The sequence below is a fragment of the Camelus dromedarius genome, chromosome 7 (genome assembly GCF_036321535.1).
Source record: "Camelus dromedarius isolate mCamDro1 chromosome 7, mCamDro1.pat, whole genome shotgun sequence".
Taxonomy (NCBI): domain Eukaryota; kingdom Metazoa; phylum Chordata; class Mammalia; order Artiodactyla; family Camelidae; genus Camelus; species Camelus dromedarius.
This window is the reverse complement of record NC_087442.1, coordinates 10,279,970-10,296,271: the sequence shown is the minus strand read 5'-3', so window position 1 is coordinate 10,296,271 and position 16,302 is coordinate 10,279,970. Positions and strand designations below refer to the sequence as shown.

At 54.2% G+C, this 16,302-nt stretch overlaps 1 protein-coding gene across 1 annotated transcript; it reads right to left on the bottom strand.

Annotated features, from left to right (window-relative positions):
* Positions 1–10: 10 nt before the first annotated feature.
* Positions 11–14,652, bottom strand: EPHA1 (EPH receptor A1). The gene is made up of 18 exons (XM_031455533.2): positions 14,530–14,652; positions 13,470–13,537; positions 9,100–9,381; positions 7,713–8,118; positions 7,329–7,484; positions 6,669–7,013; positions 6,404–6,531; positions 6,008–6,158; positions 5,486–5,582; positions 5,192–5,259; positions 4,285–4,410; positions 3,218–3,403; positions 3,013–3,074; positions 2,688–2,894; positions 2,382–2,531; positions 1,931–2,124; positions 449–604; positions 11–366 (listed from the first exon to the last, which is right to left on the bottom strand). Exons 1-18 carry the CDS (start codon positions 14,609–14,611, stop codon positions 288–290), a joined length of 2,943 nt encoding a protein of 980 aa, XP_031311393.1. The 5' UTR covers positions 14,612–14,652; the 3' UTR covers positions 11–287.
* Between the last annotated feature and the right edge of the window lie 1,650 nt (positions 14,653–16,302).

The following is a 16,302-nucleotide window of genomic DNA, read 5'->3' as shown; positions in this document are numbered from 1 at the left end:
AAACCCCTGGTAAAGATGAAAACTCAGTTCCTGTTTATTTACAAAAATATATATGTATATGTATATGTATATATATATATTAAACCCTCCCCCAACTCCCACAGTTACTTCTACCCCACCTCCCTTTTTAAAACAAAGAGACTTCCGGGCTCCAGCGGCAGTTCCTCAGGGAAGGGTGGGCAGGAGCAGCACCAAAGGCCAATGTCTGGCAGGTCCAGGGAAGGGGCCTGAGGCCTGACCACGGCCCCATTTTTGCTCCCTGAGGACAGGGTGGGTGTGGGCAGGGCTCAGTCCTTGAATCCCTGAATACTGCAAAGAATGCGTTTCTGATGTCCCGGCAGTGTGATCCCCATCTGCGCCAGGTCCCTGTGGGCAAGGAGAGGGGATCCTGAGTCTGCTGGCTCAAACCCCAGCTGCCCTCCCCTGCCCAGGCCCCCAGGGTCCTCACTCGGCCGTCAGGTCCAGCACACACTCCATGGTGTCCAGCCCGGCAGAGCGGAAGTGCAGGATGTAGCGTTTCATTCGTATGGACTCCAGCCACTCAGCCACGCTTCGGTAGGGGATCCCGTCTGAGCCACTCAGGCTGGGCAGGCGAAGGGTCACCCTGTGGGACACAGGCTACCTCAGTCGCATGGGGGGTGCAGGGCTCTCCCGAAATGAGCTCAGCCTCTGTGCATGTGCAGCCGGCATTCAAGTTGGGTGTCTGAGCACAGAGATTATCTAGACTTTGTGGATTAGCCCGGCCATTGTCTGTGAACCCATTTCCTGGCCTGTTTCCTGGCAACAGCGACAGGCAGGCTGACAGTCCTACTGCGCCGACAGAGCCGGGGCAAGCGGCGGCCCCAGAAGTCTGAACAGAAGGTACCACCAGCCCATCTCCACTGCAGTGGTCAGCTCTGCATGAGGGGGCTGGTTAAGACACGAACTATATCCCAGCTGAGAGAAAGCAGGAGGGGGAGAGCAGAGGCCCTGGAAGCCGGGTGTGGTCCTGCCGTTTTTCAGGGTGGCCCCCCGAGTTCTGGGAGCAGCCCCCTGCCTTCCACCTCCAACCTCAGCTGTTATTCTTGCACTCTGACACCCGCAGTACAATGAGTGTTCCTGTACTAAAGCCAGCCAGAGCCAAAAACCATTAGCAAAGTAAATCTGCTGGGGGAAAAATATCCAACATTCCAGAAAGATTAGCACATGCGGTCTCCAGTGTACGAGGGAGTTGTGCTCCAAGAGATAGTTTCAAAAGTTGGAACTTGGAGCACATTTTCTCCCAGAAACAAGGTTATATATGGTGGTTTGATACGGAGGCCAGCACACGAGGGCGGGTTTACCCGATAAAGCATTTGAAGTCCGTCCATGCCTGTCTCCCCCACCTTACCTCCTGCAACCAGTTGATTCTCCATATTCTGAGCAACAGTTTCAGTAGAATGGAATTCTGACCATGTCCCTCCCATGCGCAGTTTTAAAAAATTGGTTGGTAGTTCTCTACACTCAGGATAAAGCCCAAACTTCTCCGCACCCTGCACTATTTGCAACTGGCCCACTCTCTGCTCCCCAGCCCTTGCTGGCCATATGATCTGGGAGCCTTCCAGACCCTGCAGGTTGCCCCTCCCAGTCACCACGTGCAGCCATCCCATTGTCCTGCTCTTGCAGGTTTCTCTGTCTTCCCTACCCCAGTCTAAGCGACCAAGCTCCCTGGAGCAGGTATCAGGTTGTAAGCTGCTTATATGTACTTTCCATCTCAGTGTGTTTACTTCCTATCTTCCATCAAACTAGAGCTCTCAAGGGCGAGACACCGCACCTCCTACTTCCTGAGGGTGCAGACTGGAATCCCTCCTCATCTGCCAAACTGTCAGGAGCTCCATGGGCCCAGGGTTCCGTGGATGTGGCTGAGCGCCCATTCCCATTCTCCCAGATTTGCCCTCCCCAGGGTGGTTACCTGGGATCAAAGTTGGCAATGGTTCGCAGGGAGTGGGGGTTGGCCTGTAAGTGCTCCAGCTGTGCCTTCAGGCGGTGGAAGGGGGGCCGACGGGCTCGGTCATAGGCCCAGCAGTTCTTCATTAGTTCATAGAGGGAGGCAGGGCAGTCCACGGGAGGGGGCAGCCGGTATCCATCCTCGATGCTCTTCATGACCTGCAGCGAGGAAGAGAGGAGGGACGCCCAAGGGTAGGAAGCTAACCTGGCAGCCCATGAGGAACCTCTGTTCCCACCAGATCACTGCAGTGGAGCCTGATCAGGGTGTGGGCGGTAAAGAGAACAGGGCTGGAGATGAAGGCGACCAGAGCAGATAGGAACGTAGACAAACTGGGTCAGGAAGAAGAGAGAAGGCTGTTTGCAGGAATGGGCCAAGGAAGATTTGGGAAGGGGACGAGAGGAGCACCCGGGCTCACCTCCTGATTGCTCATCTCCCCGTAGGGCTTGTCCCCAAAGCTGAGCACCTCCCACATCACAATCCCAAAGCTCCACACGTCGCTGGCCGTGGTGAAGATCCGGTGGGCGATGGCTTCAGGGGCTGTCCAGCGGATGGGGATCTTTCCTCCCTAACAGGGCACGTGAGTTCCAGGGCAGGGAAGGGGATGGGAAGTTACCATGTCCACATGAGCATGCGGCCCATATTCATTACCCACCCATGTGACTGTCCATACGGCATGTAATTGTGTGTGTGCAAGTGCATGGGGTGAGTACAAGGCTCTCACCTGGGTTTCATAGGTGCCATCAAAGTTGTCCAGGAGGCGGGTCAGGCCGAAGTCAGACACCTTGCAGCACAGGTTCTGACTCACCAAGATGTTCCTGGCGGCCAGGTCCCGGTGGACGTAATTGTGGTCACTGAGGTAGTTCATGCCAGATGCTATGCCCTGCAGCATGGCCACCAGCTGCCCAGGGGCCAGCTGGTCCTCCTGCTCCTGTAGCAGGAGGTGGGTGACTTAGTGGGTGGGGCAGGTCTCCTCTTCCCAGACCCGGGCCAGTGCCCAGGGCCCCGCGGCGCACCCCTCATCCCCGCTGGTCCTCCACCCTCCTCACCCTCAGGAAGGCATCCAGGGCTCCGTTCTCCATAAACTCGGTGATGATCATGATGGGCTTTCCTGAGACACAAAGCACACATCACCATGGCAGCCTCCACCCCATCTCCACCCAGAACAGGCTTCCTGCCTTTCCGCTTCTGGTGGTCTCTTTCTCTCCTCATCCACCCCTCCCGCCTCCCGCTCCACGACACCGCCCCTCATACGCTTTGTGACAACGCCTTCCAGGTGCAGAATGTGTGGGTGGTTGAACTGGCCCATGATAGTTGCCTCTCGAAGGAAGTTCCACCACTGGCCATCTGGAGATGTGTCTTTCAAGGTCTTAATGGCCACAGTCTTGGCGTCCTGGCTGGGGATTCTCAGCGACCCTCGATATACTTCCCCAAACTCTCCTGGGTGGAAAGAAAACAGGGTCATGGTCAGATGCACTGTCAGGCTCCCCAAGGGGGATGGGCAGCGATATCTCCAGTCCTCCAGTTCCCTTTTCTTCTCTGGACCAGAGGATCAGAGACATGGTGTGCCCTCCTTCCTGGGACAAGGGCTTGGCTGTTCTTCCCGGGAAAGGGGACGGGGGTCAGGAGTAGGAGTGCAGCCCTGCAAACTGGTCAGCACTGTCTCCCCAGGTAGCAGCATCATGGCCAACAGGAGGTGCTCAGAAGGCACTGGGTGAATGGGGGTGGTGCAGTGGGACTGGGCTGCGTACACAGAGGGCAGGCTGGCCAGGGACAGTGCACAAGTGACCGGAGAGGCTGACCACTGCCGCCTCTCTTCCGTAAGCTCCTCCGGCCACAGCTTGGCCAGCTTGACCACACAATCAGCAAAGACACTGACAAGCTTTGTTCTCTGCTCAGATCCATTTTCTCTGGTGACCCAAGGGACCAGGGCAGCCCAAGGACACTGGGCCCCTGGTGGAGGGGAATGCAGGCCTAGGGAGGCTTTGAATCTCTCCCACGTTCAGGAACCGTCTGAGAACAGCCTGAGCCTGGGCACGGCGAGCCCTCTACTGACAAAGATGGTGTCTACTGCTCTTTATCAGAAATTCCGTAACTACAGAGGCGGATGGAGCAGGAGGCGAGGGCTGTTCCAGGACACCTGATAAGAAGGTTATAATATGAACACAGTGGTTCCAGGACACAGGGTAGAGCAGGGAGGGAACCCATCTGGGAGCTCTGGGGCCAGGGGAGAGGCCAGCTGGGCTCCACAGGGGAGGGCCAGAAGGAAGGGGCCTGCTAGCAGCTCTGTGCTGCCACACAGAGGGGACTGCAGGGCTCACCCTCCCCTATGACGTTGTCCACAACCAGCCAGGCTGGATCGAGCTCCTGGGTGAAGTCCAGGGCTCCCTGGGCAGGGTCCTCATATGCCTGGAGATCCACGTAAGGCTTCAGCCACAGCTTGTCCTCTGTAAGGAGACCAGGGAGGGCTCAGCCCCTGGGGAGCCCTAGTGGGTAGGGGGAGGGAGGGGCCCCGCCTGCAGACCCCAGACTTCTCATCCTTCTCTTCCCCGAGGAGTCCTGTTCTGGCTCTATCCTCCACGGCCCAGAGGGACTGCCTCCTGACCATGTGAAAAACTCATGTGTCCTCAGCTCCCAAGGTCCAGAGCAGAGGGCCAGAACCCAGACCCTAAAGCATGTTCACAGCCTCAAGTGACCCAATCTTCCTGTGGCTCACTGACGCCACGTCCTTGCCCGTCCTCCTCACCCCTGCTCACCATACTCCTCCACTCACTCACACCTCATTCACATTTCCAGACAAGCCTCACTGCCGCCCTGTGACTTGGATGGACCCCAGACTCCCCCTTCCGTGGAGCATCTAATGAGGTGACCAGCAGGAAGCCCACATGCCTGGGAGGAACTCAGGGAGCCTGTGGGCAATCGCCGCCTCCCGCCCAGCCCCAGCCCACAGACCTGGCCAGGCAGGATAAGGAAGGCTGCCCAGAAGCCGGGCATTGCCGCACTGGCACCAACAGCTAACAGGTAATTGCACAGAGCCTCTGGGGGGCCATCAGTACAAAGTTAATTAACCAAAGTTAATTAAGTAGCAAAACACAAGAGCCCTAGGGACAGGAGAGCCCACGTGTGCCCCCAGAGTTGTCCTAGTAAATGTGAGTCCCTTGGTCCCATCCCAGCGGCACCTCCCCACACACGCGCACACCTGTGTGCACCCAGGTTCTTGTGGCTCACCTCTGTCCCCATCGGTGATGCGGTCACGCTGCCTCTGCTGCCTCTGGTGCCGTCGCTGCCGAGCTTTCCTGTGGGGGTGGGGATCAGCTTCTTCAGGGTCCCAGGACCACCTCAGGTGCCCAAAGGGCTTCAGTTGAGTTTTCTTCAGAAACAGCAGGGGCTGGGGTAGCAAGTGGGTGTGGGGACACTGGAGCTTTGGTACTGGGGGTTGGGAGGGCTGCTGGGCTGCCTCCAGGAGCTTCTGCCTGGGCAAAGGGCCCCAGGGTGGCTGATGGGGAGGGGCAGGAGCAGCACCTGGAGCGGAAGATGAGCATCCCGAGCAGCAGAGCTGCACCCAGCAGCAGAGCAAAGGTGATGGCCACGATCTCTCCTCCAGTCAGGACCCTGGGAACTGCAGGCACATGGGGTGAGGAAGTCTGGGGGTGCTCAGGGCCCACAGGGATGATGGAGGCCACAAGGGCGCACGGCGTGGGGGAGGTCCCTCAGTGGCCTAAGTAGAGAGATGGGTGCGTGTGTAGGCGAGAGAGCACACGGAAAGGGCCCCACCCAGGGACCACCAGCTTGGGCCACCTGCCAGTGGACACTAAACTGAGAGGTTAGGAGATTTGATAGGATACTGGCTGCCAGTATCCAGTATTAGAATGTGTGTCTGAGAAGGGCGTGAGGTGTGAGTCCATGTGGGGCTGTCTGCCCAGGCAGCTTCTATGGGTGTATGTGTGTAGAGGAAGGAGAAAGGTCACCGACTAGGACCTGGAAGCCTCAGGGGGATGAAGATTGTGTGCATGTTTGAGACAGAACACAGGACAACCCACTGACCTGGTGGGCTGGTCCGAAACTCATGGTCTGGGGAGAAGGGGCCAGGGCCCAGCGGGGTCAACATCCGGACTCTGACAATGTACGTGGTGTCTGGCTGCAGTTCCGTCAGCAAGACCCTGGGTTCCAGAACCATCTGGTGCCGTTCTTCATCCTGCGGTGGGGGGACTCGTGTTACATGGGCCGTGCCGAACCAGATTTGGCGGAGGAGATGGGCAGTCCTGGGAGCAGGTGGGGAGGGGTGGGTTGGGGAATGGCCAGGGCAGGGCTCTTTGTAGGGTGTTGGGGAGAAAACCACGCAGATCACTGCAGGCAGCTCTCCCCTGTCCTACATCCCAGGCTAGGAATGTTGGGGTGTACCCAGGTACAGACACGGGAGATGATCAGCTGCGTCCTCACCTGGTTCAGGATGTGCAGCTCGTAGCTCAGGTTACCCCCAGGGCTGCGAGGCCGGGACCCCGCCCAGGTCAGCTCCAGCTGCCTCGGGGCCTTTTTCACCAACCTCAGGGACAAGCCAGACAGGGGCTCTGGGTGTCCGGAGAGAAGAAATCATGAGTAACTTCTCATTGCTTCCTGCCCATCAGTTTGTCCCTGTGGTCCTATGTACGCCCTGTGGTCTCCTCCAGGTGCTGGAGTCCACCCCCCTCCCCGCCCAGGACCTCACCTGCATGCCCCATGCTGATGCTAAGTGAGGCACTGGCATGCTTGGAGGCACCCAGCCCCGACACTCCATTCTGAGCTTCAACATTGAAGGTGTAGTTGGCGTAGGGTTCAAGGCCGTCCACACGCACAGTGGGCGAGGTGAGCCCTCTGGGCCCGGGGTAGAAGCGCACACTTCCCCCACAGGGCTGGCAGGGCCCCTCCTCCAGCGCTGCTCCCCGACACTGAGAACACCCCACATCGTATCTGACATCCTGCCGCCCCCCCATGTCTTCTGGGGGTTCCCAGTGCAGGGAGAGCTGAGTCCCCGAAACAGAGAAGCTCAGGTTTCGGGGGACTGAGGGAGGACCTGTGGGAGAAGACAGGCCATCAGTAGGGGCCAGCGTTGCTCTCACCTGAGCTGCCTGCCCATCGCTTCCTCCCAACACCCCAATTCTCGAAGTCCTCCAAAGCCCTCGCCAGATTTGATTCCTAGTGGGGAAAAAGTAGCTTAACCACTACTCTGCATCCTTCCAGGGAGAGTGAGGGTGAGGGTGCGGATTTTAAATGGCCAGCACCCTGCATTGTCCCCAGTATCAGATAAGCTCTGGCAAATTGTGACCCTAACACAGGCTCAGCCCAAGTCCCGCACTTCCTCCCAGCCAGGCCCTTCCCTGGGACTCACGTGTGCAAGCCTCCTGGGAGCCCTCCCCAGGAGCTCGATAGTGCCCGCTCTCACAGGTACAGACGGTGGCCCCTTCAGAGTCGGCTGTGCTATGCTGGGGGCACTTGAGACAATGCGGCGTGTCCACATCAGCCCGGTAGGAACCGCTCGGGCAGGCTGGAGAGAGACGCCGCAGACCCATGGCCGTCCAGTGTTCCACAGGCAGAATCACAACTCTCCCACCCAATACCCAAATCCTTTGTACGGAAACACCCCTGCATCCGTCTCTCAGGCCCTTGGACACACAGTTAAAAAATCACTGAGATGGAGTATTGGCTTTCTTCCCTCCCTTGGGACCCAGGAGGCCCACCCCTGAGTTCTCACCACCTCCTCGAGTCTCCTTACCAACGCATGCCTTGACACCGCCGCCGCCTTCCTCGTAGCCAGGCTCACAGTGGCACCGCCCCACCAGCACCAACCACTCACCGTCGGGGCTGCAGTGCATGCGGGGCGCACCTGAGGAGCTGGGGATGACCTGGGCATGGGGCAAGCAGGTCCCAGCCACTTCAGCCAACCCACCAGGCGCTGGGAGAGTGTCGGGGAACTGGGCCAAGCCATGCACAGCCTCGGGGCAGCGCTGGTAGAACACCCGGACGGACACCAGGGCCACACAGGCACCCGGGTTGTGGAAAGCAAGATAGAGGCCTCGGCGGGTGAGGTGGCCCAAGGAGCAACGCTCCACGTTCAGTTTCACTGCTCCAGATGCAAGGTCTCGAATGGTGAAGCTCTGGTCTGCAGCCACCGTGGTTACCTGGGAAGATGTGGGGAAGGGGGAGTCACGGCAAAGCTGTGCTCTGTGCCACATAATGGAATTGGCCGCTTGCTTAATACTTTACAGTTTACACAGCCATAAACTGAGGGCTGATTACATGGGAGCTGCTGAGCTAAGCACTTTTATGTGCACTTACACTGCTGTGTCCATTCAGTAATCCTACAAGGTAGGATAAATCACCTTCCCCATTTGACTAATGAAGAAACTAAGGCTAAGAGAGACTGAAGACCTCGTACAAGATCTCACAGTGACTACATAATGGGGCTGGGGCTGGAACCCAGGCTGTGGGAGGCTGCAGCCAGATAATTTCCACTATTTGAAGGTGTTCTCAACCTCAGTGCCAACGAGGTGATCAGTTATAAAGTGTGTCATCGTTAATTTATTACTAATAACACACTTTACGACATAGTCTCTTTGGAAAAAGATGAAAGCACATCCTATAATAATGCACTCCTTCCTTTTTTTGCATTCCAGTCCGTTTTCCTGAGTAGGGAAGAGAGAGGTGGGATCAGAGAGTAGCTTGCAGAGAACTGTCTTCCCCTACAACTCTGGGTATACAGACGGGCGTGTGTCACACACGAATGAAGGGAGCACTGAAAAGGTCCAAATACCTCTTCCCGGCCTCCACCAGGCCAGGCTTTTATCTCAACAGGTGCCTTTAAAGGCCTCTAAAATAGATGAGGCGGGCACTCATATGGTTAATAATAAAATGTCATCACTATTTTAAGACAAGGAATCCAAAGCTCAGAGAGGTTTAGTGACATGACCCAAGTCAAAGCAGAAAAAGGTGCCCAAATCCAGCCCCTCAGATTTCTAGTGCTGCATTCTTTTCACTTTTCCACTCCTACACTCTCTTCCTGCTTCTGCCACCTTCTCTTTTTCTCAGTGGAGTCGGGTCATGGAAAGGAGTGGGGCAAGGATCAGTGTCAGGGCCGAAACGGCCCTGAGGGGTAGAAGCACCTTCTGGAACAAGGGCCGCCGGAGCTGAATGCCCACGTCCTGGTCACTCTCCATGTACAGGAGGTTGAAGGTCTCCTTGCAGCCCAGAGGCCCGGCTTCCCCGGGGAAGCTCTTGCAGTCCCGCACGGTGAACTGCAGCTCCACGTGGACGCGGGATGCCTCCTCGCCCCGGTAGATCCAATTGGAGCGAAGCCAGTGGTCAGTGTCTCTGCTGTCCTGCACTGGGCAGTCCTGGTACATGTACAGGGGGGTCCCATTCAGGATCTGCTGCACCTCACTCCACTGCGAGAGGAAAATCAGAGTCAGGCTCCGAGTGGTCATCACCTGCTCCCCAGACACGCACTTTCCAGATTGGATGGTGAGGAAGCTGGCGTCAGAGCTCCCTGGCTGGGTTCAAGCCACTTGTCCCCTCCCTACCCCTCAGCCCCAGGATAGTTGGTTAAATGTTCAGGGTCAGGGATTTATTTGGATACAAGATGGGCAAGACAACACTCTCTTAATAACCCTGGTCAGCCCTGGACCCTTCAATTAGCCCACTCTAATCACAAGAATATGAGCCCCATTTTTACCTATTTCATCAGCAATAGAGCCCCAAAGGCAGATTTTTGTAGCAAAAGCTCATTCACAAAAGCTTTCTGCCTAGTTGTTCAGAGAAGAGGAGACTACGTTTAATATTGAGGCCCCGAACTTTTGGAGGGCAAGAACAAGCATAGAACGCTCCGTATAAGACAATTTTACCCTCCCCACTTATGGCCACCATCAGGATCAACAACGGGGAGAGCTGGTTGGACTCCTAGATGTCATCCATCCCATCCACCCTCCTTGACTTCTTTTACTTTGAAAGATTTTTTTAAACCTAGTAATAGTAACGGCCAGCACTATGTAGCACTTACCACGGGCCAGTCACTGTTGTAAGCACTTTTGATGAAGAAACTGAGTCACAGCAAAGTTAAAGGACCTACTTGCCCAAGGCATCGGCTATTAAAAGGAGGAGCTGGGAGCTGCACCCAGACACCCTGGGCTCCAGAGTTCACGCTCTTAATCACTGTGCCTCTATGTGCTTATCATAAAAACTCAAAGAATAAAAACTTCCATATAATAAAAAGTGAAAGTCCTCCCATCTGTCCACCCATCCTTAACAACTCAGAATAAAACTTCCCAGACCGAAAATGTTCAGTGCCTCTAGAGAAATATTTGAATTGTTTTTCATGTGCATGTATGTTTAACGTAACTGTTTAACGTACAAGTGTTATTCTGTAACCTACTGTTTGTTTTTAACAAATAAAGTGTTTGAAAGTTGTCCCCAAAGTACATAGATCTACCTAATTCTTTTTTTAAAATAGATTTATTTTTATTTTGTTTATTTTTTGAAGGGGGAAGGTAATTAGGTTTACCTATTTATTTACTTATATTTTTAATGGAGGTACAGGGGATTGAACCCAGGACCTTGGGCGTGCTAAGCATGCACTCTACCACTAAGCTATACTCTACCCCTACCTAATTTTTTTAGCAATCCATAAATAAAATGTTTTCCTACTGTACGGATATACCATAATTCACTTAATCATTCGCCTATTGTTGGACATTTAGGTAACTTCTAGCTTTTATTTTTAAGTAAACATGTAGAGATTTCTATCAGATTTCTTTAGAACTGCTGTATCAAAGGGTAAACATATTATAAACTTTATAAGAAGACATTGCCAAATTGTCCTCCAGAAAGCCTTTATCAATTTACACTTCCATAACGCACAAGGGCTCATTTTCTCAAAACCTCCTCAACACTGGATGTCCATGATCTTTTTACTTTGGCCAGTCTTATAGACAACACGGCTTCTTGTCATTTTAATTTAATTTCTTTGAAGGGGAGGTTGTGCATTCCTTTTTTGCTCACTGGCTATTTGTGCAGTTACCAGTAATCTTTGATTGATATTCTGTTCTTTTGGATGAGTTTTGTTTTTGATTTTACATCATAGACATTAATCATTTGCTTGAGATGTATGTTATATATTTTCTCTGTCATGCCGAGGAAATTTTGTTAGTGATGTCTTTGATGTTGACATACCTTAACATTTTTTACATGATGACATCCATCTTTCTTCCTTTTTGTGTTGTGTATTTCGCTTGGGAAGTGCTCCCATTCTGAACGTATAAATATTGTCTATATTCCTCCTAACATTTTTGTAGGTTTGGTTTCAGGTTTTTATTTCAGTCTTACTAGAATTTTTGTGTGTGTGTATGGTGTGAAGTGAAGATCTAACTTAACCTTCTCCCTTTTTAAAAAAATTACGGATGCCAAATTGCCACTTTATTGACAAGTCTATACTTTCCACATGGATCTGCAATTTCAATGTTACCACATATTAAAATCTCGGTTACGTGGGTATGTTTGGGGACTTTCTATTCTGTTCCACTGACCTGAGCATTCTTGTGCAATGCCAAATGTTTTAATTATAATTGATGTATATAGTATTTTCTGATTTCTGGTAGGACAAGTCTGCTATTTCATTATTCTTCTTTCTCAAAAAAGAAAATCTCATCTGTTCTTACATATTTTCTCTGCCAGATGAATTTAAGAAGCTCTCAAATTCTAGAAAATACTCCATTGATATTTGGGTTACAATTCCCTTATTTTATAAAGAAGAGACTGAGGCCCATCGAAAGTCCACTTTCCCAAGGGCTTTCATTGCTACTCTCAGCTCTGGGAAAAGGCAAGAAAAAGTATCATGAACTAGAAGTTGGGGTGGCATTGGGCAGGGGCAGAAGTATATGCTGCCGTGACACACATATTTCTGTATTATGTTAGGGAGTTCAAAGATCAGGCAAGGGGTGTCCAGGCTGCAGTGATGGAAAGCCCCAGGAGCCTGTTCTTAAGAGGAAACTGTGATGGGGAAGTCCGAGTGGAAGGCTTGGGGTGGAGGTCAGGTGCAAGGGTGGTAGGTGGTTAACGCGCAGCTCATTAGCCAGACTGCCATGGCTGCAGCTGGAGCCAGGGGCAGCAGCTGTTCCCAGCCGTAACTCGCTTCCCCCAGCTCCGGCAGTGACAGATGGGGGAGAACCAGCAACCAGGATCCTTTCACTTATCACTCTGGCTGCTGGCTGCTACACAGGTACATTCCGGGGGCCCTGAATCTGAATGTGTGTGTGTGTGTTTTGAGAAGATGCAGAGGGGAAGAGAAGGGACAGGGCAGACAGCGGGAGTGTGTGATTATTGCTGCTTCTTGTCTTCCCAGTGCAGAGCTGTTTAGCCTGAGCTGCAGACGGGGCCCTGCTTCCACTCCAGCCCAGTCAGGGAAGAGTCATTTGGGTGAAGGCTGTGGGAGTCAGCAGATGGACCCGCAGTCCTCACTGTGGAGTGATTAGCTGGTTTATGAGATGAGGCATCTATTAGGGCAGGCCTAAGCTAGGATTTTCCAAGCAGCCCCTCCTGTAGGGTACATTATGGTTTAGTCTATTAATTCTAATTACAGGCCACTCTGAGGGAGAGCCAAGTGGAGCCAGGACCCTAGGACCCAGAGGGAAAGAAAGCAAGTAAGCCCAACCCCAGAAATAGAGGCTGGATTCCTACTGGGGTGGGAAAGCGAAAGGGAACACCTAGAGAACAGGGTCTAGGACCAGAAGGAAGGGACCTGAGGCCACAGTTCAGGAGGCCGAGGCACCTGGGAGCCTCCCTTGGGTCCAGAGACAGTGCTGTTGAGTGGCTCCGCTCAGGCTCTGGGACTCACAAGCTCCCACCTCTGCTCACTGGGTCTTAGGAATATCCAAGGATGGAAGGGGCTGGGAATGCATGGTGTGACTTGGCTGCGGAGGGCAGAGGAGGGGCCCAGGGCTCAGGGACCTCTATGGGGGCCACTTTTAACTTTGAGTGAGTCAAAGACCCTTTGAAGAATTTGATGAAAACTGAGTCTCCTCTTCAGAAAAAAAGTCCACAGACATATACACAACTTTGAATACATTTTTATGGGGTTCTCTGACTCCCTGAAACCTCTCTGAGCAACTCCATTGGGATGGATGGACCTCACGCTGAGGACACTTTTCTGTGTTTGGGTCACAGCTCTCAACCATCCCCAGGATGGTCCATTCTCTTCCCAAGGGGCCCATCCTCCTGGAGGTCCTCACAAGTATTCAGCCTCTCTTGCTGGGTTAGGGAGGGGAGGAGCCAGGCATTGAAGCGTTCCCTATGGGGTGAAGCCTGACCCCCCCCCCACCCCAGGTCCCATTCAGAAGACTCTGACTCACCTCCCCCCCTCCCAGAGGAGACACTTCCAGTTTTTCCTGCTCTTTTCACCGTTTCTCCACCCACCTCACCACCCCATTTCCCACTGGCCTTCAGGCTTGAGCTGCCCTCGGCCGTCTCCACCCCTGACACTTACCCCGTCCTCTGGGGGATCCAGCAGCCAGCCCAGCTCTCCCTGTGCCTTGCTAGTGTCCATCAGAGTGACTGAAGGTGGGGAGAAAAAGGGCCTGTCACCTCTGGGGGAAGAGGCCTCACACACACAACACACACTCCACCTTCTGGGACCCCAGCCCCAGGCTTCAGCATCCTTTTCCTAACAGCTGTGAGTTCCTGAGGTGGAGGGGAGGAAAACGGGCCACTACGGAGGAGTGAAGAGTTCCAGCGATTAGTCTGTGAAGGGAGGAAGGCAGAGTGGGGCAAGGGTTGCAGGACTGGACCTTTGACCAAAGTCAACACAGGAAGTCTCAGGAAGAGCCCCTGCAGAGGTCAGCCTCTCACTCGGGGGGCTGCTGCAGCCCCGGGGAACCCATTGGCCGCAGAACTGGACGGGTGGATGGCGAGAGAGGAGCTCAGCCTCTGGGGTCCTGAGTGGGAAGGGTGTGGACAGGGGACTTTGGAGTGGGGTCCTCGGTGGCAAAGGGCCTGCTCGGTGATGTGGGGTGTGGAGTGGGAGTAGAGCTGCAGCTGCCAGTCTGGGAAGTAGGGGTAGGAGGGTCAGAGAGCCTGCTCAAGCGTCCACTTGAAAGACTTCACTTCTGCATCCGAGAACCCCTGCTCCCTGAGTCCTGACCCATCCCCCAAAGGCAGATCCCTCTGTCCCCCCGCCTAGGTTGGCACAAGGAGACTTCCCACCTCCGACTTCAGAGCGTTCAGATCTCTGGGTCGGACACCTGAGGCTGGGACTGCCTGGGAATGAGGAGTCCCCACGATTGCTGGGGTGGGGGTTCTGGCCTCTGCTTCCTCGCAGCGGCCGGGAGCTCACTCCCCACCCCCAGGGGCAAACTGCTGGCCAGAGAGGGCGGGGGTGACTGACCCGGGAGAGCAGCTGTTTGGGGTTAAAGACCAAAGACTGGCCAGGCCAGGCGATCGCCAGGCGGCCGGGCTAAACAAGAGCGCCGGAGAGAGGCGCGAAGAGAAGGCCTCCTCAGGAATGCCGGCTCCAGGAGAAGGGGGCGGGGCGGGGCGGGGGTCGGTACCTTCCTCGGCGCGCGCCCCCGGGGGCAGCGGGGCGCAGAGCAGCAGCAGCAGCCCGAGCCCCAGGGGCCAGCGCCGCTCCATGGCGCCGGGCCGGGACCTGGGACCACGGCCCGGACGGCGGGGCCAGGTCGCGAGGACTGGGAGAGCCTGGAGGGCCGGGCGGGGGCGGGGGGCGGGGGGCGGGGCCACCGCCGGGGGCGGAGTCCAGGCCTCACCTGGATCACCTTCTTAAAGGGGCAGCAAGACAGGAAGGAAACTTGTAAAACAGGTAATAAACTTCAAAAACCGGAGGTACCTTGACCGGAATGAGACTGCGGGCGCCGCCTAGTGGGTGTGATTAGGAATTGACTAACCCAGTGCCAATTCTAACACTAAACTCAACCTGGGCTTGATCCAGCCTTTGGCCTAATTCTACCTCGGACTTGAACTACACCCTTGTATTCCTCCCTCTCCCTTTCTTCAGGGCCTAGCACTGTAATGGACACGGAGGAAGGCAGGGTAAGAGTCACGTCTTGACGTTCCCGTCGGGGAGGCTTAGATGACCATAATGCAAGGCAGGTGCAGTTCTTAGAGAGACACGTGGGAGGTTGAAGAGGAAGCAAGCTCAGCGGGGGGCACAGTAGGTGAGGCTTCTGGGAGGAGACTGTGTGAGCCGGGTTTTTGGTGGCAGAGATTGGGCAAGGCATGAGCAAAGGCCTGAAGGCAGGGAGCCTCAAGGTGCCTCTGGGAGTGGTGAATGGACCAGTTTGACTGCTGGGGCACAGGATTGTCTTGGGAACCAGGCAGAAAGGCAGGTGTGGGCCAGGGTAGGGAAGGTCTTGGTAAACAGGTTAAGGAGTTTGAACCTTAGCATGCTCTTTACAGAGCAGCATGAGGAGTTGGTGAGGGCTTCTGAGCCCAAGTGGTAGGGAATCTGGTGGTATTGACTCAGGGCTCTTCTACCTGTTGGAGACTGCCTTCCATTATATTCAGTAAATGTTTCTTCGGTTTCTACTCTGCATGCAGCAAACTCTGAAAACTTCACGGAAGAATGAGATAGCCTTGCCCTAAACTAACTATTGTCTGAGGAGTGTCAGGGGCTAGGGCATAAAGCAAGCACACAGATGACTAAAATGACAGGCAGGAGAGGACCCCAGGAGAGGCACAAAGCAGGGGTGACAGTGGCTCCAAGGGGAATGATCATCCACTGGGGAACTGTGGCCAGCTCTACTCCTAGGGCCTCTCCCTCCTGCACCCCTCTCTGGCTCCATCTCATTAGGGTGAATCGTTCATAGTTTTCCTATCATTTAAATTGCGAAATGTTTTGGTCACCATGGAAGAAGGGAGGTGGTGCGTTATAGGTGCTTATTTTATTTTAAAAAATTAACACTTCTCAGGGTTTGTTTAAAAAAGCATATACAGATAAGTATAAGAAGAAAATGGCCTATAATTTCCTGGCCCAGACTAGCCTCATTGGCATAAATAAATAAGTGTGATCCAAGTACATTGCTTGGAAAATTCACATTGATAGGAAAGAAGCTAAATGGAATGTAGGCTCCTCCCTCCTCCCACCCTCCAATTCCCTGTCCCCAAAGTTAGCCACCATCAACTGTGTCTTGGGATTCACCCAGGATCTTTCCCCCTATGGACTCACCATCTTATATGTCTCCCTCCTTTCCCTCGACCCCAACACACGCTTTTATAAGAGACATGCAGAGAGGCCAGAGGATACACAGACTCTGCACCAGGGGCCTCTTTCTAACGGAAGGACTTTGGGAAGGAGGAGGAGGAGG